The sequence below is a fragment of the Aphis gossypii genome, unplaced genomic scaffold (genome assembly GCF_020184175.1).
Source record: "Aphis gossypii isolate Hap1 unplaced genomic scaffold, ASM2018417v2 Contig00071, whole genome shotgun sequence".
In the NCBI taxonomy this organism is placed as follows: domain Eukaryota; kingdom Metazoa; phylum Arthropoda; class Insecta; order Hemiptera; family Aphididae; genus Aphis; species Aphis gossypii.
Window position 1 is genome coordinate 49,404 of NW_026083003.1, and position 25,270 is coordinate 74,673.

Genomic DNA, 25,270 nt, shown 5'->3' on the forward strand with positions numbered 1-25,270 from the left:
AATTATTTAATAAAATAATATCAATGAATAAGTAAAAAAAGGAATAAAGATACAAGTCTGTAATGTGATGATAACTTAAGGCAAAGAATATCAGATATGAAATATACACATGACATGGTACTATAGAATATTTGAATTATATAGTTTTATTGTAATGTGTTTAGCTCGTACTCTTATAGTACCTTCTCACAGGTACAGATTGTATAGTTAAAGTAAAAGCAAAAAATTAAGTTTAAAAAAAAAAAAAAACAATATTTACCTGTCTAACTAATTTAGTCTCTATTCGTTTTTGACGCTGAATACCAGACTCTGAAACACACTTGTCATGACCATCAGGTAAATTAAGTGTAGGTGTAGCATCAGGTTTTAAAATTTTTACTCTTGGAGCATACCCCAACAGTTCAGATTTTAAGTCTCTAACATAATCATCTTGCTTAAAGTGATCAGAACATATAAATGATTTACTAGGATTCCATGCATCATTTCTTCTACATTTATTCGACCACACTTTAAGAAGCAAATCATCCTTTGGAAACATTTTAAATTAAAATTAACTTCTATTGTAATATATAAAAACTAATAGATAGGTGTGTAAGATAGGTATGTATATTTTAACATTTCTGAATATGTAGTTTTAAAAAATTATAACATACCTGTGAAAGGACAAATCGGTTCTACCAGTATTTTTGGCTTTGCCTGAATAATTGCATGAGGCAACTGCACAACATGAACCGCCTTTTGACTTTGGAGTTTCCATTAAAACAAATTAATTTAGCTAATAGTTGAGTAATAAATAAAGTGTAAAACGTAAATCAACCACCAACGTACTATAACGTGCTATGATAAACAAACGATTTTGTACGACGGCTGACGTCATAGTACAATTTCCCCCACTTCCATTTTTAACAGAAATCCGGTATGAGGCAACCTCTATTATCTATAAACCTTGGTACAAAACAGGTGATCGCATAGAATGAGAACCATTGTCTACAAGATGGGTGAGGTCCGGGGTACGACGGCGGCGACCCGCCAGTTTTCGTGAAGCGTACTATAACTGCTGAGATCGGACAAAGTACGCCAAGCACTTTTGGCGACGTCGTAAAAGACCCAATAAATATAATAAAGGCCGAGATTAGTCCGAGAGTAAATGCAGTATATATATAGGTATGCGAATATACGCACGCAAGACCAACCGGCGGGGACGTCGTCGTTGACAGTCTTTAACAATATTATTCATATTAATACTTATTAATTATTATTACTTATTGTTACTAACATAAAAATTATGGCAATGACTGTTGCACTTTACAGAAGCTTTAAAACAAGCATATCGCTTTGTTTCACATTCATGTTTACAAATACAACTTAAAAAACCCTGTCCCCCAGAAATAAAAGATACTGTTTCAAGTAATGTAAGTTTTTTATCATTATTAACTTCAGTTATTTTTAAAAAATTAGATGTCGCGGGCTTTAAATTTGCTGAATTATGCCACCCTTTTAATAAACCATATTTAGTGCCAAGTTGGTAAAGCTTATATTCGTTCTGATTGACTAAAATCCGCTATTACATTAGCAGGATCTGACGGTCCTCGATCTAATTGAGGCACTGTTATTAAGACGCAATTGCCAATTTGGAAATCAGGAATTTTGGTTTTTCTGGCCTAAAAATAGTCATAAATAAAAATATAATAATTAAAAATAAAAATAGATTAATTTAAGTACAATAATTTAAAAGATACCTTTAACATAATATCAGCTGATTTATTTTGACCTTGATATCCAAATTGACGTTGTTTTAGATTCTGAACGAAGTGATGAATGTATTGATTTTACAATGGTGTTTTTTTTTTTTTTTTTTTTTTGTTTTTGTGTCTGTGTACAGCATAACTAGTCGAAATAATGCTCCAATTTCAAACTATGGGGGTGATTTCCGATGTAAAAGTGAATATCCTTGGTGCATTATAGAGGTAAAAAGTAAACATTTTCCAACAGTTTTCAAAAAAATCGAGAAAAACAAAAAAAAAATGACGGAAAAACGGCAATTTTTACGCAAAACCAGTTTTCGACCAAATCGATTTTTTTTTATGGTTGTAATTCAAAAACTAATCACTGAAAATACTTGAAATTTTCACCAAATGTTAATGTTAGTAGTATCTGTATATAGTTAAATTTTCAAAAAATTTTGACTTTTTTGAGTTATTTATAGACCACTGAAATTTTCGATTTTTTAGAGAAATTTTTTTTAAAGTGTCGATAAAAATTTATTGGATGACCAAAAAGTTTTGAAAATTTGGTACAAGGTTCTCCATACATTTTTCTTCAAATATCTGTAAAAAAACTCTACCGGATTCAGACAAAAAATTTTTATGAGTGTTTGAAATTTAAATTTTTACAAAACCGCGCTAAATAACGGTTTAGCCTCAAACGATTTTTGATATTTATTATAATTCAAAAAGTATAAGTCGTAGATACTTGAAAATTTTACCAGTTATTTAGATTGTCATTTTATTTACTTGATTTAATTTTCAAAATATTTTGAGTTTTTTTGAGCTATTAATAGACAACTGAAATTTTCAATTTTTCTGAAAATTGTTTTTTTATGTGTCGATAAAATCTTTTTGGCCCTATCAAAATACTTGAAAATTTAATGCAAAGTTCCTCATAAGTTATTACTATAGGAATTAAAAAATTATAAGAATACATAATCACAATTTTTTTTTATTAGCATTTGAAGTTCAAATATTGACAAAAATTCGTCAAAACCATGAATATTTGCAAATTATTTTGTAGGTATATTTCTTAAAAATTTTTGTATAAGTAGCTAAGAGTTGAAAATTTAATACAAGGTTTTTCATAAGTTTAACTTACAATTATTATAAAAGAACTTAAATTTTGTTGTATTCAGGCCATTAAAATATAAACCACCTTTTTCACCAACCACTAGAAATTATATCCTAGGCTGACAAATCATCTTCGTTCAGAATCGTTTTTCGTATACAATGATAACTATCATTGGATTCAAATTTAACACTCCTATAATATATAATAATGATCCATACGGCACCTAATGTACAGCAGAGCGGTACTCACTTGCCCGCTTTTCTTTATTTGTTCACTACTTTTACATAAATCACAAATAATTGTTTCGATAAATTCAACCTCAGCTAAAAATTCTATTTTGCAAATGTTGCAGTATGATGTAATTTCAGTTTTTTGATGTTCAGGTTGAATATTGTTTAAAAATTCTTCAAGATGTTCTTCAGTGGTTAGTTTTTTTATTATTTTCGATAGAAGATTTGACGATGATAAGCCAATGTTTGGATCACATCCAAATAGCTTTATACAGTGATCGTCCTATTATTCGACGGAGAAACGAATTTTTTTGAAACTGTACAGTGTACATATTGTCATCCAACAGAAAATTTCTTAGATTGGTTATCCTTCATCTAAGCACGAATCATATTTTCAATGTCTTAAATTACTTATCTCAATACTTCCTTGACTTTGAGGATGACGTGGTCGGCCGCGGACTCTTGGCATTCTGACCACAGATCCTTTAATTCTTTAATAATTGAGTTCACGAATTCTCGTCCATTATCACTTTGAAGTATTTTAGGAGCTCCAAATGTAAGAAAAATAGTGAGTAATTTATTTGCCCCTTCTATAGCCTGTTTGCTTTCAAGTGGATGCAATAATTAAAATTTTGTATTATGGTCCTGATAATTCATGATCCATTTATATTTACCATCAGGTGTCGACTGGAAATCGACTATTAGAATTGACCCCTCTCATTTAAATCTTTAGTAATAATAGGTTTGATGATTAGTTTTCGATTTGCTCATTGATTGGAATGACATACTGCACATACAGACAAAAATGTTTCTATTGCTAGTCTCGGAATTTTGTATTTATGACCCATTGACATACGTAAATTAACAATTCCACCATGTCCCGTTTTGACGTGAATATCCTTAATACGGTCGTACAAATCTTCGTATGGTACAACGTATCTGTTTAAAATAATTAAATTAACAATTAAGATGAATTTTAAATTATAAAAAACAAACCAAAATTACCTATGTCTTCATCTTCATTATTTTTTTTATAAATTAAAATCTTTTGATCTGTAACGCACAGGACATCGTATGTTTTGATGAGGTAATAATCACGTCTCTCTTTTTTATCAGTATAAAAATGTTAATTTTACATCATAGACAAATATTAATTGTAAATAATATTATTTAGATATTCTGTGATAATTTAAAAATTTTTAAAAATTAAAATTTTACAACTTTATACTACAGCTAGATGTTGTAATTAATTATTTTTATCTTAGCAAACAAACCAAAGATATTATTATATTAATTACACAATTATACCTATAGCTAGCGGCCGGTGTGCCTCGGTGAAAGTGTGCCTCGTTTTGCTGAGAAATTCGGTCTAAGTGAATACCCTAGGTCGGAGTCGGGGATGTACAGAAAATATCGTAAAAAGTCTAGTAGTCACAATTTTAGTTAACCTAACCTCCGGTGGTTTGGAAGGCAACGAGGGAGTCCTAACCTAACCTTCGAGGGGTTCGGTGTGCCTCGATTTCTGGGCTGATGGAAGCCACCTTCGGCGCCTTTGAGGGGGTCGGGTGAAAATTGTGTTATCAGGAATTCGGTCGGAAATTGTAATCAGGTGCCTAGAAAAGAAATCACACACTAAAAAAGTAGGAAAAGTACTGAAGTCGAGTAAATAAACACGAAAAATGGTAATTGAGTGTCTAGCTATCAGTCCTAAACTGGTGTAATAACGTTTCCCATTGCATGCCCTGTTCTTTTTGTATATAAAAAAATGTATTAAGCGAAAATGGTAGTCGAGTGTCTAGCTATCAATCATCACATCACTTATTTAAATCTATGTCTGACAATGCAATCTACCTGCGCCTTCGACGTCGAAAGTCTAATGTTGTATTGTAGGATAATAAGTATAAAGCCGAATAACATGTGAGCATTCAAGTCGAGTTGTCAGTTATCATTGGAAAAAATCGAATTAAACGACATTATACCCACCACGTAGGCAATCCGACTGCGCCGTATCGCGGACGATGTGTGAATAGTAGGTTTATAATACCAATATAGTATAATATGATTAATCTGATACCGTGTCTCGTCGCATGGCTGGTTCTTTTTTTATATTATAAAATTTATTTAGTGAAAATGGTAGTTGAATGTCTAGCTATCAGTCATCATAATATGATGTAAATCGATGTCCGGAAGTTAAATCCATAATTGTCATACCTCCTAATGTCAAAGTTCAGATGTTGTTTTTGATATGTAAGAAACTATAAAACATATCAAATTTCATAAAAATTGAAAACATAACAATTCAAAATGTACTCCCGTAATGCGTTGTAGTACCTACTACACTTTATATATATATGTATATACTTCTAATAATCGTAATAATATTAAAAAAAATCGTAGACGTATATATTTATCAAATAAGAGAAAGCAATAGCTTTAATTTTCAAAAAATGCAAAAAATAGTAAGAATTCGGGCAGCCACGTTAATTATAGCGCCGCCGTCGGATGCGCCAAAGGCACTGGCTGAGCGGGATTCGAACCCGCTACCTCCTAACCTATCATGGGAACCTAACGCCTTATCCTATCGACTACAGTTTGAGATGGAAGCCGTTTCCGAACCGCTGAGAAAACTGCATTAATCGCTTCGATTTGCCCTTCAAAATGTCAAATCCTTACGATTCTCGCGTAAAGAAAACTCGGGAAAATAAAAACGTTCTCACATCATCAATTATCCGTCCGTAACGATCATGAACAAAGAATCACCGTCCTTATCCTACGTATCACGATGATTTAATAGACACGCGCGCTATTCCGACGTACTTATAGCGGTTCAAAAATCAAACACCAATAACGTTTATGTCGCGGAAACTGAAACGCGTTATGATTTATAGGCACCTACATAAGAAGTCTCCGTATTCGTTCGCGTATTTTAAACGCGGTCGATCAAAATATCGAGTCCATTAAGCTCCGTATTATATTACGCGTAGGTACCTACGATATACAGTAATATATTTTACACGTATACCCGCTCCGAGCTTACAAGAGCGCGTGTCGTTATAGACCAACAGACCAATACATAGTGTCATACAATAGCATTAAGATTATTATTATCGCTCTCGAGAACGTTTTAAACTCGCTCACTGTCGAGCTATAATATCGTATTATAATTTACGTATTGTACGCGCAATCGCGTACGGTCGAGAAACATAAAAACGGGAGGAAAACTTTGGAAAAAAACGTATTTAAACGACGGCAAAAGACGTTTTCGAAAAGACCGAGGCGGAACGGAATTTTTCGATTTTTTTTTTTCGCGTTTTATTATATAAGGAGATATTTGATTATTGATGTTAAACATAAAAGTTTTATACTTTTAGTTTTCATACTACCTATGTTTATAATAATTAAATTTGAATTGTTGCATGTAATTTGTATTTATTAATATTTTGTATATTTTAACGATTACTTACATTTTTACTTTGGCTACTAAAATTTCTTCAATCATCAATTGAACCTCATTTTTCGTTGGTAGTTTTTTTCCCAGTTTTTCCACATAATAAATATTTAATTTTTCATAAAATTCAAAAAATGATTTAAATTTCATTTTAAATATAATATTATTATTTTATAATAAACGGTTTTAACGGTTTATGATCGCTCGTATCAAGTCAGATAACGTACTGGCATTGTATAAAAATAAAAATAACACAATACATAGAATTTTTCCAGAATGTTGAAGTCGTATCGTACTCACACAATTGATGCGATGATTTATCGATAACAAATGTCGATATCATACACATATCTGTGTTGTTTGAGTGCCATTTTGGTGACCGTCACGACGGGTGTCGAGTGTCTACGACTTTCGACCCCATTCCCCTATCCCACCCTCGTCGCGAATGTGGTGCCCTCCGTCGCTAACTAATGCGAACAATAACGCTGCGCCAACCAGTCTTGATGGTATGCGTGTCGTGTCTCTGTCTGCTTCTATCACTCCGTGGGTTTTTTTTTTTTTTTTTGGTGTTCGACGGATTTGCAGTCCGACCGTCTTTTTCCTCCTCTGCTCGTGCTTGCTGTCTGTATCGCCGTGATAGACAGCCATCCATTCGTCGTTCGTGGGCCAGGTCGAGACCCGTTTGTGCCACCGTGCCACGTGTGTGTTGATGATCGCTCCCTATTTGACAACGTCCGCTCCCGTGCGCCCATAGTGCTACTTGTGTCGTCTTATTTCTGTGTGGTTGTGTCGCGTGTCGTGCCACGGTGCCGTTGTCCGCGTCTGTTATTGCCCGCCGAACAACGCTCATCCGCCTTTAACCATAAAGTTTCAGTACATTCTACCCACTTCCATGCACACGCTGGTACTCGTTCGGGCTAGCCGGCTACAGAAGTGCCAACTACTTAATTTTCTGAAACGCTGTCCGTATATCCAGGCAGTTGATAGCAGCACCAGAGGCCGCCGCAGCAAGCGTCAGCTGTTCAGTCCTTATCAGTCTTATCAGCTTATCACCACCTGACACGGTACGCAATTAGTCTCGCATGGTCCTCGGTAGTATAGTGGTAAGCATGAAGATTAGAGATAAGGAGACCAAACTCCTATGAGCCGCCCGTTTATAAAGTGGCCCGACAAAAGTCGCACGGTTATTCTGCCACCAGGAGCGCGTCGTTCGATTAGAGGGCTACATTTTACAATTATAGCATGTAGACATGTAGTATTATTATACTATATATAATAGAAATTATGTATGTTTTTCGAATTAAACATGATTTATTATTCCTTGCAAATAATTTATTACTTTATGATTTAGATCAGATCTTAAACATATATACAGAATTAGGGGGATATTGGTTAAAATTGGTTCAATAATAAAAAACAAATATATTATTATAATTAGCTATTAAACACATGGACATAGATGATTTCCATATGATTATTTATTATTGAATTCATCAAAATATTAAATTTATAAATAGACAATGTATACAATGATAAGGTTTCAAATAATTTGTATTATTATTTTGTATTTGTTTGATTATTTAAATACAATAATTATACATAAAACCAGAGTAATTTGTATTTTTTATTTTTTTTACCTAAACATTGAAAATGATTAAGTTCTGTTTTGTACCAGGGTGTAATACTGGTTATGCTTTAGATGTCAAACAACAAAAATCAATTGGATTAAAAAATAAAAGTTTATTTAAAGCACCCAAAGTAAAAAAAAAAACAAAATATTTTAACCTTATTTATGAATAATAATTTTCCTATTTAATAATTTGTTACATATGTTATTTAGAATACAGAGCTTTTAGCAAGATGGCATAGAGCTATACCATTTTTCATTAAACTCGTAGTCATTATAGAATATTTTGAATTTTAAACTTTTTTTACAGGAAACACCTTTTGAACTTTACTTGTATATTTAAGTAAACTTTAATATAAGCAGGTAATAAGTAATGAATGATAATTTATATTTCATTCAAATACAAAAATAACGTACATTTATAGTAAAATACATATAATATGTGGTAAAACATAGCCCTCTAATCGAACGACGCTCTCCTGGTGGCAGAATAACCATGCGACTTTTGTCGGGCCATATTTTGTATACTGAGTTTGGTCTCCTTATCTCTAATCTTCATGGTGGTAAGTATCCCCGCCTGTCACGCGGGAGACCGGGGTTTGATTCTCCGCCGGAGAGCCAATTTGACGCGGACCAGGCGGAGGTTGATTGTAGATCGTTCTCGCAGGTGTATGGTCGGAGTCTGTTGAGCTGTAACCGTTGTCGATAATGTACTGATGACGGAGATGATGATCGGTCGATCTCCGTGGTCGGACGAGGGCTGGCGTATCCAACGTGGTACGATTGTCGGTCGTCGTTCTTGCGTTCTTAAAACACCGGCGATCATAACACCGTGTTGTCGCGTTGACGTTGCGTGTCGCAGAGCTGCGATCGCCGGCAGCTCGTACTCATCCGACGCGACTTGTCTTCCCGTCCCGCCTAGCCTTTGGGGCGTTGGTGGGAGAGACAACTAAGTCGTATCCAGTGTTGCCAGATGTGGCGATTTTGAATGATTGTTTGGCGGAGATATTTGACTTTTGGCGGGTGGCGGAAAAGTTGGCAATTTTCGATTTGAAGTGTGAGATTAATGGCGACTTTTTCCCATACCCAAATTTCATTAATTTAACCCTTCATTGCATAATATATTGCATATCTGCTACAAAAATTAAAACGTATTATAAATTTATAACCAAGAAAAAAATCAGTATCGGCATATTTTTCGTCATTCATATTTTTAAACATACCTTTGTTTATATTATACTGTGTTGATATTACCTTATACCCTCCTAACCACTATAAAACAACTTTACTGTTTATTAGAAAAAGTAATACTATATTATCGCAATATCAGAAAATTGTTGATAGGCATATTTTTATCACATTAATTTTGTTTGAATATCATAATAAACAAATTATAAAATATATTATCAGATTTATTGTTGTCTTCTCAACATTTGAAATAGTTATTTTTAAACAATTACAATGATTATCAAGGGAAAACCTAGTCTAAGATATGTTGCATATACACATCTGCTACATACACGTACAAAGTACGTAAAGAAAAAAACCATGCATTGCATTGAACTCATTGAACGTAGTCGAACAAAGTCTGTCATAGGTGATGGGCAAGACAGAAAAACTTAGAAAGTATCGGAAATGTTGGGAAACAGAAAAGTGGGCTAAAGGTAATAAATTTGTATAATATTATTGTAATTTTGAATTTAAATATAATGACATTATATATATATTATATATTATTGTCTTTATATCAAATATATTATGTCTGTATAGGTAAATATTAATGTATTAAACTTTAGGATGGTTAAAAGAAGCTGATCCCGATGCAAATAAAATCGGAGAAGCGTTTTGCAAGATTTGTCGGTCATTCCTTAGACCTCATTTGACTGATTTACAAAGACATGAAAAAATGAAAAATCTGAATTCTCAACAGTTCAATCAAGACGTCTTAAGTAATTCAATTATAATCACTAATGAACAAAAAGAATTAGATTTAAAGTTGTCCCTGTACGTTGCTACTCATACTTCCATAAAAATTATAGATCATCTTGGAGAAATACTAAAGGTTATGGGGAAAAAGAATAATTCACTTTTAAGTAATTTAAAGATACATCGAACTAAATGTTCAACATTGATTAAAAATGTAATTTCCCCATCATTACTTGAAGAGCTCATTCTGGATATAGGTACAACTCCATATTCTCTTATTGTTGATGAATCGACCGATGTCTCTGTAATTAAGTATTTATGTCTGTGTGTAAAATATTTCAGTACAAAAAACTTATGTGTAAAAATTGAATTTTTGAGTATAATCGCGGTAGATAAATGTACAGCTGAAGCTCTCAATAATCATATTTATGTATTCTAAGGAAAAATACAACAAACGCTAAACATTGTTATTTAAAAGTTGATATTCATATAGTTTTGAACTAGTCTAAACTACCTATTTGTGAACAATGAGACTGTTGTTATTAATATTTAATTTTAAGTTGCCATGTAATTGAATAATGCTGTACGCTTGTTCTTCTATGAAAGTTTTTCATTTATATTTTTTATTATGAAATGTTACTCTTTTATTAAAATTGTTATCATTACTTTATTATGTTTAATGTTTATGTATTAATTTAGTAAACGGTTAAAATTGTTTAAAACATTTAAAAATTATGAAAATATATTATATTTGATTTACCCAGACATTGTGTATTTTGTGTTTACTTATTTATAAAATCTATTATATCTATTATAGTTACCTACTTCACATTACTAATTAACAGATAGGTACAGAAGAAAAATTCTATTGATTAATATTTACCACAATTATATTTTATATTTATGACAAATAATGTTAAAATAAGTAGTGTTGAAGTTTATATTTTAAAGATACTTATAATGTAATTATGAATTTTTTTTTTTTTGCGTTTAATGGCGTTTTTCATATGTTAGTTTGGCGATAGTTAATTTTACAAATCTGGCAACACTGGTCGTATCGTCGTAGGCCGTGGTGGTGGTTGATAAGGTGCCGACCGGTCGTTGCGGTGCCTGTACTGGCGACCGTAATGTTGCGTACCGCGTCACACCAGATGAGATTATTGTTATTGTATTTTTTTTTTATCATCTCTCTGTACATGGTCGACACCAGCTAGTGTCAGCTATTAATATTATTACTTATTTGTTTATAGTATTTTAGTCTGTTAGGTATGATCATACCCCCACCTCTTGTACATATATTTAATTTGTTTCACAGCAATAGACGTCCGTTGTCTTGTCTCTACATTTAAATTAGAGTTATTTTCTACACCCTATTTTTTCTGTCAAATATTATCTGCACGTCGCAAGTACCGCACGGCCAGCTTGCAAAACCGAATCAATAGCTCCGCGACAGTGCGACAACATGTGTATCTTAATGGTACTAACAATTTAAAAATATAAATTTTAGATTTGTATTACGTTTTCACAAAAAGTTACCTATTGATGTAATCAATTTATAATATTACACAAAATGTTAAATAAGTATTTCTATTTCATGTTATGAATAAAATGTATATCTGTCGCATTCACACAGTGAAACCACTCATTTCATGAACTGGATATCCAGATGGTGAAATTTGTCCAGTTCATGAATTTTGATGAAAATACATTATTTGGACATCCATTTCATGTGCAACGTGCTCTGATACTTATATTAAATATAATATATAAATTACTACATACTGTAGCCAACAATAACCACCACAACACTAGGGGCATAACAAACATCCCTATAATTATGATAAGGGTAAGCAGCCAAACAAGTAATGATCGAGTATAATAAATTAGGACCTAAAAACAAAGGTAAAAACCAATCAAAAGTATCATCGCCCGTATGCTTTCTACCCGCTAGAAAATAATGACAAATAATCATAATGACTATATGATTGCTATCCGGTGACATATTATGGATACGTAATTACCACCCGGTAGAATATACTAGGTGCGTAATCACTCACCCGGTAGAATATTATAGGCACATAATTGACGCACGGCGTCACGCGGATGACACAAGGCTTGGGTAGAAGCGGATGCAGGTGCAGATGACCAACAGGGACCTGAAGGTACCGCGGGAGTCCCTGGATGATATATAAGGGGGCCCAGATTAGGCACATTTCAGACGTGATCCATCAGAGTTAGAGCGAGCACCTTCACGTCACCCAGATTAATAGTTTTGTCATTTGGACTTAGAATATTTTTCACAAGTTTAATTATTTAATTAATTGGACTTAGAATATTTTTTCAATAAAAAACACTTTGAAAATATTTCAAGAGTCTTCATTTTTTACAACAACCCATCCGATACTACATCATTCTACTGCTTGTACGTGGCACGTTACACATGAAATGGACAATACCTATAACGTGTACTTTGTATAATTATTATAAAACAAGATTATTATGTTATTATAACATAGTGCTATAACTATAATATAGGTAATTTTATATATTGTGCTATTAACAAAAATATAGCAGTTATAGTCAATAAACTATATCATATTAGTTTATATTATTATTTTATTTTTCATAAACCATACGCATATTTATTTTATAAACGATTAACTTTACTTTACTTACACAACATATTTTTCAATATAAATAAAGATAATGATGTTTTATCCGTGATCTGCATTATGTGAGGGAGATATTAAATTAAATTTCGGTAATTCTATATCCGATATCAAATGAATAGTTTCTTATCGGATGACGGTTGACGGATACCAATGTAACTCCTAAGTTGTTCAAAAAATAACATTTAGTGAGTGTTTGTGTACCTATTTATTATTTCATATAGCAACTTTTAATAAGAATGGATGAAAAATTAGATGAATATTATAAGTAGAAATCTAAAAAAATAAATCGTTCACTAAGTATTTACAATTACAGATGATTGCTGAAATAGAAATAGCTAAAATTAAAACGTAAGTAATTTTGTTCTTAAATCAAAATTTACTTAATTAAATCAAATATCAGTTTTAACACGTTTAAACAACAATAAAAAAACTACTCGATAATTGATACAAATAATAATCTCAGGAACAGAGAAATTGTCTATTGAAATTCGATTTTTCGATAATAAGAAAAAAGCTATCAGAGAAGAATTTTTAGGCTTCATTGAATTACATGCTATGGATGCTGTCAACATAGCTAGTGCAATCGATAATTTTATTCAAAACGAAGGTCTCGATGGAACGAAGCTTGTGGGACAAGACTATGATGGTTGCGCAACTATGGCAGGGAAGATCAATGGAGTGCAATAAATTTTACGAGACAAATATCCACATGCTCTATTTTTTCACTGTGCTAGTCATAAGTTAAACTTGGTGGTCAATGATTTAAATTGTGTTCTAGAAATACGTAACACAATTTCAACGGTAAAGGATATTATAAATTTTTTTTGCGAATCTGTTTTACGTGGGAAATGTATCCCAAACATACCATCATTCTGTGAGGCACTGTGGTATCAAAAATATAGAAGCATTTCAATTTTTAAAGAAAATTTTGAGATAATTATACATGCTTTAGACAAATTATCAAAAAGATTGAAACACTGCAACAAGAAAAGTTGCTTTTCAATTGCATTCTGCAGCAAATAAAAGTATTTTTATAATGAATGTTATCCTCATAGAAAAATACTCTAAATTATTAGAGCCTGTTGCGAATGCCCTGCAGTTAAAAACTTTGGATTTACTGAAATGCTCAAATTATATTAAAAAAATAGTGGACATGGTGAAAGATCACCGTGAAAACGGTGACACGAAAATTGAAAAAATTTTAACTGCTGCAAACATAACAGCTAAGAATATAGGAACAGAAATTAATCTTCCTAGAATTGTGGGAAGACAACAACATCGATCGAATCCTCCAATATCGAATACAGCTGAATTCTGGAAGAGGTCTCTGCTAATTCCAAACATGGATTCATTGATATTCTCCTTGGAGCGGAGATTTTCTGATGAAAACTTACCAGCTTTTTCACTATTTTACTACATCCTTCAAATATGTTAGATATGAACATCAAAGAATTTAAATTTAAAATAAATGATTTTACTGATTATTACCAAATTAAAGATATAGATAGTGAATCAGAATTATGGTACAACGTTTGGAATGAGACAAAGCTGGCTAAAAATTAACTGTCAGACATGGAAATGAGTGAAATAGTGGGAGAAACAGATATTTTCTTTCCTAAAATAAAGCAAGCCTTGCATATATCTTTAGTCCAGCCATGTACAACTAGTACCATTGAAAGGTCATTCAGTACTTTACCAAGGGTAAAGACTTGGTTGCGTTCAACGATGACGGAAAATCGTCTAAATGGTAAATTAAAATAGTTTTTTTCATATCAATGAAAATTATATTAATTATATATAATGTAAATTATTTTAGGTCTCTGCATACTAAGCGTGCATAGAAAGCTGATAGATGAAAAGAAGGAAGAGCTACAACAAACAATTCTAAGTAGATTTTGTGAAGATCTTAGACGATTGTCATTAAGAGGACGTGATACCCAAAACGAAACGTATGCAACAGCCGAGAGAATGCGCTATTAAGTGTTTTTGCGATCCGCAAGCGCTCGATGCGCGTCGTGTAAGCCACCACCCAATACCACGTGATCGACACAACCAGTCCGAATGTCCGATCAAATATCCATGTGGGAGCTCGTTTTATTCTCTCACGTACAATCTTGGTGTGCTGATAGCATTATTCTATTCGCATTACATACTATAAAGATTTGACAGCGCAATGTTTTTAACTCCCGCACATCCAAACTAATTATCAATCTGAGCTACAGCTATTGTTCACCTAGTAGACAGTATTATTCATTAATTTATTGTTTAGAAAATTATAATTTAAATTATATTAATTACTTATTTTATTGTATAGATTTTCTCAACCACACAGGATATAGAGTTAAATAGGTTTGAATGGTTTCATTAGTAGTAACTATAGTATGATATTAATATGACACTATAAACACTAAAAATAAATAATAACTAATGAATAGGTAACAAAAATATTGAATATTCATTGAGGGTCTATCGGTAATAAGTAGGTAATAATTAGTAATATCTTATAACAATAATTAATAAATTAATAAAAAAGAAACTAATTACCAATACATTTAACGAATTCAAATACATATAATCAGAAACTATATAACATTTTAATTTAACGATATGATATAATATATTTTACAATTTTACAATGAGTACCTATGTAAGGAAATAATTATAATAAATAATAACATTTTTTACGATTTTTTTTGATTTTTTAATGCTTTTATTTTTTTTGATTCCCTTATAACTGACACCATCAAGCAATATTTATAAGCTGGATCAATAATTTCCGGGAGTACCTAAACTGTTAAACTGTTCACAGCTATTGTTATCTACATCTAATAGTAAACTCTTTGCATTTTTTGAAAAACGAGACACAACTGTTTCAATTTCTCTTGAAATTTCCCGATCTTTTATCGTAAAATTATTTACTGGTTGTATTGATGATTTTTTATCACAAAGATATGGTGAACAGTTTTTGTGATCATCAAATATTCGATGATTAGGAGCATTAACAATATCAAATCTAAGACCTAGAATAGAACAAAATATTATATGTCACTTATAAGTTATAGCTAATAAACTAATAACTACTATTATTATTTGTACCGGAAATTTTTTCATGTAAAGGCCTATCTTCAGCTTTTCTAAATTTAATAGCACAAGTTATATCTGTCCGCAGTCTAATTATATTATTTGATATTTTTTTCCGAATTTCAATCGGAAATTCGGTTCTTTTAGTCAATGCCATCATTTTTTGAAAATAGTTGCGTAATAAATTATTTCTAAGTTCTATTTTTTCAACTCTTAAAGCCAAAAACTCTTAAAATATAGGGGAGTATTTCGTGTAATCTTTTTGTGACACTACTGTCTCCATCACCTACATAATATTAATAATATTATTTAAATTTTTTATTCGATGATTCCAGATAAAAGTTCGATTGTCGCATTAGGTTATTTATTTATTTTATTTTTATTATTTCTTACCAATTAATTTAGAGAATTTTAGACCACGCATCTTTACGCTGTTTTTAAACCCTTCTGCTATAGCATCGGCTTCTATACTAGTAGCTCCTTGTTTCCAATTTAAAAAACAAACGTGATCTGGTGCTTTAGTGTTTTTATTTATTGCTCTCTCACATATTACGCAATAACGATTGCGTATACCAACGAATAAATTTTTTTTAGTCTAGTATTCTATAATACTTGCCTAAACATTTTCAATTTTATTATAAACTAAATTGTATTAGGATAATAATTAGCTACTTACTACTCCAGAAAAAGCATCATATTTTGTTTTGTAGCTTCTTTTGGACCACTGTCCATCAGCTACAACGGTAATTAGAGGGACGCCATCTGTATCAACATTACCTAATTCCAAACCTATTTTTTTTTCTTCTTCACCTGCTTTTTTTATTTCTACCCTAGCTGAATTTTTAATTTCTATTTGTAATATGTTTTCAATAAAAATGTATGATTTAGCAGACATTGATATTTCTATTCCAGCACAAAATTCATTTATTTGGGTATAGCCAATACCTATCATAAAATATAATCATTAGGTATATATTTTTGTATTATTTTACAAAATTGCGTGTTTGTTATTATTCAAAAAGTTTAAGTCGTAGATACTTGGAAATTTCACCAATTCATAACATTGGAATTTTCAAAATATTTAGCTTATTTTAAGGCTATTTATTTGCATTTGAAATATTCGTTTTTGTTTAGTTTTTTTTAATATATAAACACCGATAAAAAAATTTCGCTTGGCCAAAATACTTGAAAATGTAATACAAGGTTCCTCATAAATTGTTTATAATAACAATTTAAAAATATAAAATTTTATAGCATAGGATAAAAAATTTAAGACTAGGTTTCTCAATGATTAGTAGTTTAGATTTTAATATTTTACCATAATACTCACCAATAGCTATTGTACTATTGATAACAGATTTATTGAATTACCAGTCAGTTGTAGGTGAATTTTTCACAGATTGAATTTTTTGTTTTATGTTACACATTTTGCAGTTAAACCAATGTTAGGTATACGCATAACAATAACAATAATAACATACATACAATAATATTAAATATAATATATTACAATTAGAATATATTATTATTTTTAGTTGAAAATTACCTATCTCTTATTATAATTAAAATTAAAATTAATATTATAACCTTGGCCGTGTCCTAATGTTATTTCCCACTTGAGTTAAAAACTCTTTAACACTTAATTTGGAGTTATTAATACGCTCGCATAATGTTTTTTTGATTTTTTTTATTGTTTGTCCTGTACTGCTTAATGCTATTTTTGCCCTATCAGCTCCAATCTCTAGCTTGATTTTTTTAATTAGCACCCATATTGTTGGATGACTATGACCTACCAAATGTGTGAAGCGATTGTTCCATGATTCACATATATTGTTGGTTCTATGTTCACTATTTAATGTGGCTTCAAAGACATTCCACGTTTTTGGTAGAAATAAGGGATTCATTTTTCTTAATTTTATATTCATACCAGCACCAACTCTCTTATATGAACCAATTACATATGTAGTGTCAAAGTAACTTAACAATTCATTCGCTTCAGAAATGCTTGTTTGTTTTAAAAAATCCATCCCCTCGTGCACCCGTTCAAGGGGAAGGAATCCCAGACTATCAATCATCAAACAAAAATGACTAAATTTGTCATTGTTCATATAAGCTGTTTGTAAACCTAAATCCTGGATTTTACGAAATGTACTCTGGCAAAGATGGTAAAAGCACTCTCTTATTTCTAATTTCAAACCAAAAATATTACTAGCTGCTGTAATTACTGCTTTTACAAAATCGACATGTAAAAACCTTGGGTCAGGGAACAAATTTTGTTCTTCACATTTGTCAATAATTATTTCAAACATTTTTTCATAAATTGAAGTCTTACATTCTAACAAACAATATACAACAGTAATAAAAAAATCATTTTTTGGGACTCGTACAACGTATAGTTGCTGAAAATACTCAGGACTGAGGTTAAAATTTCTGTCGCAATACCAGTTTCTAATGGGCTAACAACAGTCGCGCAAGCTCAAGATTGGTTGCGGACACTGAAAGGTGTCGCTAACCTACATCGTTGGCCAGGCAACTTTAAATTGCAGTTCATACGTGCTAATCTAGACGGTGCTGCTCGTCATTGGTTCATATCGAGGGATATCGAGGACTGGACCGATTTTGAAAGGCAATTTCACAAAACGTTCGTCGGCGTAGTGTTGACAGGCGATTGTTGGAAAGAGATGAGTCGTCGCACAGTGGGCTAAAATGAAAGTTTGGCGCGTCAAAATTAATAAAAAAAAAGTTGTCTTATAAATATTTTTCTAATGATGAATTGGCTATCTACAAAATACTGATCACAAAAATAACTTTTGAAAATACCCATATCAAAATAATTGCAGATAAGAAATGCATTATCGCGAATAAACATGTGAACGTTGTTCATTTATCGAGTAAACGCCGAAAAGAAAGTACCTATTATATTTTTCATAAATTGTGTAATTTTTTTTGTTATATTTTGAAAAATTAATATGGAGATGGAAATTGAAGGTAAGTTGTTCAAGTTTGAAAATTTCTACTATTTTATTTATTTAATTGTATTGCAGTATTAAAATTATTGAATAATTGATGATTTCGTGAATTTAAAGAGCTCTGAATTGAAATTGCCCAATTTTGCTTTTTAATAAACTATTGTAGATTATAGTATAAGTTCTCAGCTTTCTAACCATGTATAATTTATCTGCCTTTAGCTGCCTTTGCAATTCTAGAAATTTTATAACCATAGAAAATATATTATTACTTTATCAGATAGGTACGTTGAAAATTAAAATATTAAGTATTACCATTGAGTATAGATAGTATAGAGAGACCATCTTGCCTATATTATGATACGTATTGAATTAGTTCACCAGAACTGTCAATAGAGCGCGCGCCGTGTTTTAATGAAAATATAAAAAAAAATTATAATTAAAATTATATTATAGACTATAATAATATAATAAAATGTAATTGAAATTGTGTAATATTGTGCAGTTGACACCTCTACGTAATTTACGTTTCATCACCATCATATACTTTGCGATACAACGTTGCCTAATTTGGTCATAAATTAACGTTGCCATTTACAACCTAAATGTATGAATTAATGGACATATTATTTTATTTTCCGATTTGCGGCAAGCGCTGGCTGCGGTCGCCCGTCCACCCCACCCGTCCACTCAGTGATCTGTGCGTCGTGAATCTTGCAATTTGCATCCCAATTCTCAATATCTCGGCGGCCGCATGTGTCGTCCTTTATGCTACGATATCGTTGCCCGTTGGTGACCACCGTTCTTCGGGCTCCGATCAAGCGTCAAAGAACATAATATTGCACGGACACAATCTTTAACACTCGTATAAAGTCGAATATTCGTATATATTTAATTTAATAATTTACCTAGTTGATCATAAATCATATTGTCGATATTTCTCTCATGTTTCATGATTTAATCATTTATAAATAGTTGCTATACACCTAGACCTAATAACCGAAAGTATCTTCTGGATACTTATAATGGATCATATTATTTTCGTTATATCGTCTTTATTAATTATAAAGTAAAATCATATATTTTGATGAAATAAACAAAATGTTATTTCATTTAGATTTCAACGTCAGTTAAAAATACAATGAATACTCTCGTCGACTTCAAATGTTCTACAAATACTTATATTGACATTTTCTTAAATATATTTAATATATTATTAGCCATTAGATAATATTATATTATAATTGTTATTTATTGAATAAACCGTAAACGAATATTTACATTATTTTCAACTTTAAATAACTTAACCCTGAATACTATATACCTAAATACAAGCTGAATAGTTTATATTTTTTTTTTTTACTTTCTACTTTCTACGATTAATTTTACTATTGGTACGTTTGAATAATAATTTAAAATAAATAATAAATAATTTGTACATTTTTTGATTTTTACGAAAACACTGAGAATTTTACGCAAAATCAGTTTTTGAAAAAAATAACCGAATATAGATGAAATTTTTACTGAATATATTTTATGTTACTACCCTACATTTTCAAAATATTGGGACTTTTTTTGAGCTATTTATAAAGGCATAAGAAAATGTCAAGTATTATTATTATTTTTTTATTACCTACCTATTGGTGAAAAAAAATTTTTGGTTGGTCAAAAAAATTGAAAATGTATTACAACGTTCCTCATACGTTGATGTAAGTAGAAATTAAAAAAAAAGTTCCGTAAATCCACTATCATTTTTTATGAGCGTCTTAAGTCAAAATTTTTACAAAATTCATCAAAAACACGTAAATTGGCATATTATTTTGAGTTAGAATTTCATAAAAAATTCCTCCTATTTATATCTAAGATATGAAATTTTCATACAAGACTCCCCTAAGAGTTTTTCTACATTAAAAAAAATGGTTTATCGGAGCTCAATTTAATTTTTTACGAGCGTTTGAAGTTAGACATTGGATATTATACCCGTAAGGCCTTAAATTAACCAAATTTCATACACCGATTTTCTTCTTTTGTTGTTATTCAAAAACGACAAAAACTATTAAGTAATATTATAACTGTAGGTACTTGGAATTTTCATCAAATGTTTATATTATCATTTTCTATACATGATACAAATTTCAAAATATTTTGACAATAGGATCCTCATAAGTGTGTGTTGTCTCCATCTTACAAACGCGTGACATACCAAATTTACGCTCAGAAATTCAAGTTTTATGCTGTTAGCTTAAAAATTAGAGGGATCGATCTATTATGACACTTGATGGTTAGAACATTATCTGTGTCTTGTTGGAAGTTTTTTTTACGATAATTTAGTTTTTAAGTGAGTTATGAGCATTTTTAATTTTAATTTATTATACACACATAACTCAGTACTCACTTAAAAACTGAATTATCTTAAAAAAAAATTTTCAACAAAACACAGATAATGTTCTTACCATCAAGTTTATTGCTTCATATTTTTATTATATTTTAATGGTTTTTTGTCAAACTATATTTCAATTATTATCCACATTCTACACAGGAATTAAATATACCTACTTTTAATTTTGTTTTATTTGTTAAAAATAAATAAAAACTTTTTTTAATTAGAATTATTTGTTACTATACAATTTTGGTTGGTTATTATTTCTCGCGAACGAAGCGAACGGTTTTGTAAAATTGGGGTAAATATTATGTTACTGATACATTTTGTACGAGGCCACTCTTATTGATTTACCGACTTTCTTTGAACCCTTAAATCCGCCACTGCCTCTTGCTTAACCAAACATAAATACATAATAATGAATAATGATTAATGATATTATCATTGATTATAATATTTATAAAGTACACTTGTATTTATAATCAATGATGTTATCAAGAATTTCATGTATACAGAATATAGGTATTTCCGGAAAGAGACCAGGGATTTTCATTTTTCGTATAAATAGAAATACCTAATTCGCCTGTGCGCTGTGCGACCTTGCAGGCTGCAGCGCATGGGCTGTGTAGTGTGTGTCACTGGCGGGCGAGTGGAGAATCGTCTCCGAGCTCTATCGGAGTATCTGTCTGCGTGTGAAATACTGAAATATTTTCAATGAAAACTTTGTAGATAGGTAAGTCCTAAGTATTTATTATTGTAATAAATTAAAATATTATGTCATCATTAAATTGTTTACGTTTCTATTAAATGTTACATACTAAGAAATAATGATTTCTTAGTTAAATTCAAATAAATACAACTTTTTAAATTCTCAATTTTTTTGTAAGAAGTTATCATAACATTCATAACCAAATGAAAACTATTGAAATTGTAGCATGTACCTAATCTAAAATATGTATGGTGTTATTTTTTAACCATATTTTCCTGTTATTTCCTTAAAATGTACAAGTATAGATCTACACAAATTTCATACATCATTATTTTATCTTTATTTTTGAAGTTTAAACAATTATTTATTATTGGTAGGTATTAAATTTTGAATTTAATTAATTATTAAGATTTTAGATAATATAATAAAATTTACATTCAAAAAATCAACATTTTAAATTTAAGTGATTATATACATAGGTGGATTAAATAAATTATAAATTATAAATCTGTAAAATTTGATAATAATTATAAAGTAAAATAATGTAATAGAATTAACACATATTTTAAACATTTAAGATTTAAAAATATATTAATATTAGGTACATCATAATATTTGTTCAATTTAATAAATTAAAATTAATGCAAATTAAATTTGTACATGACATATAAAGAATAAGAATAAGAGTATAAAACTGAATAACAAAAAATAATTATAATAATAACAAAGATAATAATAATATATATTAAGCACTTAATAATATAATAAGCAAATACAAATATTATTAGGTACCTACGTGCCAATTCGATATTTAAATTAAAAAAATTTATGAAACAACAATAATAAAAAATTAAATTTGTACATGACATATAAAGAATAATAATAACATTAATAACTGTATAAACTATAACAAATACATAACTATAATAAAATTAAGCACTTAATAATATATTAAGCAAATACAAATATTATTAGGTACGTACCAATTCAATATTTAAATTTATGAAACAACAATAATCAAAAAATCCTTATTTATGTTGAAGTATACTTAATTTAGAGTTTTGTTTTCCTTTATTTATATTTTTAACATTATCCATAGACCATTTGCATTCTTTATAGATTCGAATAGAAAATAAATTATTTAATATAAATTTTTTTATTTTTGACATATATTTTCTAATAAACTGTTTTTTATTTTTTTTTTCAGCCATGTTTATTAATGAAGATACCAAATTTTTTTTCCATTTTATATTTTCATAGTTATTTTGAAATACCTTCAGACTTTCATATACAAAATCTACTAATTCTTTAGTAGGTGCTTTTAAACCCATATCTATAGATGTCCATTCAATATGATCAAATGTTTTGTGTAGTATAAACAATTGATCTTTATCTACGAGGCTTTTATTTGTACTGATTAACTGATAATAACATTCATTACATTGTTTTTTGAAACATTTCATACCTAAATACCCTGCGTAATATTCTAAGGAACATTTTTCTAATGACAAAGAAGACATTGGTAATGATTTATTTTCCGTACAATCATATGACGTATCTTCTGAATCACTAGAAGAGTCATAGCCTTCACTAGAAGAGGCTATGAAAGTAGTTTTTGGTACGTCCACATCTTTATCTTTTGGTGTATCATCATCATGAGTAAGTCAGTTAATATTTCTGGTGTTAAAAAATTGTCTTCATCGTCCTCACAATTTGATTTTTCAGATGCACAATTTAAAAGACAAAAGGAACAAATACTTGCAAAACCACATCTGAATGATTTGCTAGTTAGATTTCTATTGTACCCACAGCGTTGTCTGAAAATTGAAAATAAATTTTCAAGTGCATCTTGACAAAGTCTATTTGTCAGAAGGAAGAATTTTGTTGGTGACGGATTTGTACTTTTTTCATGTTCATAAAGTTGCAAAACTGCATTCAAAGACCAAACAAACCCAGTGAAGCATGGTGGAATATTATTTTTGGTATTTGACTGATTTTTGAAACATTGTTTTTTAATATTTTTAAACATTTCCAATGCTTCATAAATAATTGATAAGCCCTTTAAATTTCTTTCACTTAGCGGTTTTTTGTATGGGTTTTTATCGTATAATTTTTGCTATTCAGAACATCAAAAAGATTGTTTAACTGAAGGAAAAAATTTGATGTGTCTTGTGCTGTGGAAGAAAATTCATTCACCGGTTTCAATGGCAGTTTTAATTGCTGCACTGACGGTGTTGCTGAAAACTTGTAATGCTAGTTTACAACTCATTTTCTGCCATGGATTCGGATACAAATGCCGTTGATCAATTTTACACATTGCTCTTGTCGTTTTGCTACATGAGTCATTTTTATATGTTTCATCACGGAAATCATTGAACATATTTTTTTCTCCCCCTTCATTTGTTGTGAGTATGATATTTCCTGTAAGCAGATTATTTCTAATGCTTTTCATCAAATGAGGAATATCATACATTAAGAAAATTTTTTTAGAGTTAATTACTGTATACGGATTTTCAGGAGTCCCTCCAAGCATGGAAAACATTTTGCGGTTACTTGTACCTTGATCACACGTAATTATACTTGGTGAAAATCCAATTTCACATAGTTTCACAATGCTACTTCTTGCAATGTTGGCCATTTGATCACCTGTGACTCCAGTACTACTTATGAAGTAAGCAAAAGGTAGTATCCATTTGTTATGAAGTCCACGGATCATTACAACAAGAACAAGTTTTGCAGACTTTTTTGATCGACCCAAATGCCCTAGATCTTCATAGCCCTCAATGAAATCTAATGATTTATTATATTCAAGACACGCTTTTATTGACATTTCATCAATTAACAATACACATTTTTTTTCTTGTTCAGTCATTACTTTTGACATTAATGTCAACTGAGAATTATATTCTGTTACAAAACCTGGCAAATACATCAAAGATTTAAGCCATCTCTGTATAGAAGTCACACCGGGTAGAACTATCTTGTTTCTTCTCATAAACCTGTATGTTGATGGGGATTTAAAGTATATAGATGTAGCAACATTCTTCTCAGCTTGTGTCCATGGCTTTTTTTTGTTATGCAAAAGCTGCATAGTGACAAGTGCTTTTGAATTTTTTGAGTTAAATACAGAGTTAGTGATCAAAGTACTTGGATCCAATTTTTTTTTGTTTTTTTTTTGGAAATTGCATTTTGTTTTATTAGACGTGATATTTTAAGACGCTTCTGTGCCAATAGTTTTTTTTTGTTTCATAATAGTTTCTAGAAGTTTTTCATATTTTCTACTTTTTTTTGTTTTTATTGGACTTGGCAGTTGTGTCAATTGTGACACATATTTTCTTGTACTTGGCGAAACAGTTTCAAAATTATATGTTTGATCATATTCTTCATAAA

The 25,270-nt window shown here is 30.4% G+C and overlaps 2 protein-coding genes across 2 annotated transcripts; one reads left to right on the forward strand and one right to left on the reverse strand.

Annotated features, from left to right (window-relative positions):
• Positions 1 to 9,746: 9,746 nt before the first annotated feature.
• Positions 9,747 to 13,431, forward strand: LOC126553133 (uncharacterized). Its single transcript, XM_050208309.1, has 3 exons — positions 9,747 to 9,810; positions 9,943 to 10,376; positions 13,252 to 13,431. The coding sequence occupies exons 1-3, from the start codon at positions 9,747 to 9,749 to the stop codon at positions 13,429 to 13,431; spliced, it is 678 nt and encodes a 225-aa protein (XP_050064266.1).
• Positions 13,432 to 15,510: 2,079 nt separating this feature from the next.
• LOC126553134 (uncharacterized) lies at positions 15,511 to 16,040 on the reverse strand. Its single transcript, XM_050208310.1, has 2 exons — positions 15,841 to 16,040; positions 15,511 to 15,764 (listed from the first exon to the last, which is right to left on the reverse strand). The coding sequence occupies exons 1-2, from the start codon at positions 15,983 to 15,985 to the stop codon at positions 15,511 to 15,513; spliced, it is 399 nt and encodes a 132-aa protein (XP_050064267.1). The 5' UTR covers positions 15,986 to 16,040.
• Between the last annotated feature and the right edge of the window lie 9,230 nt (positions 16,041 to 25,270).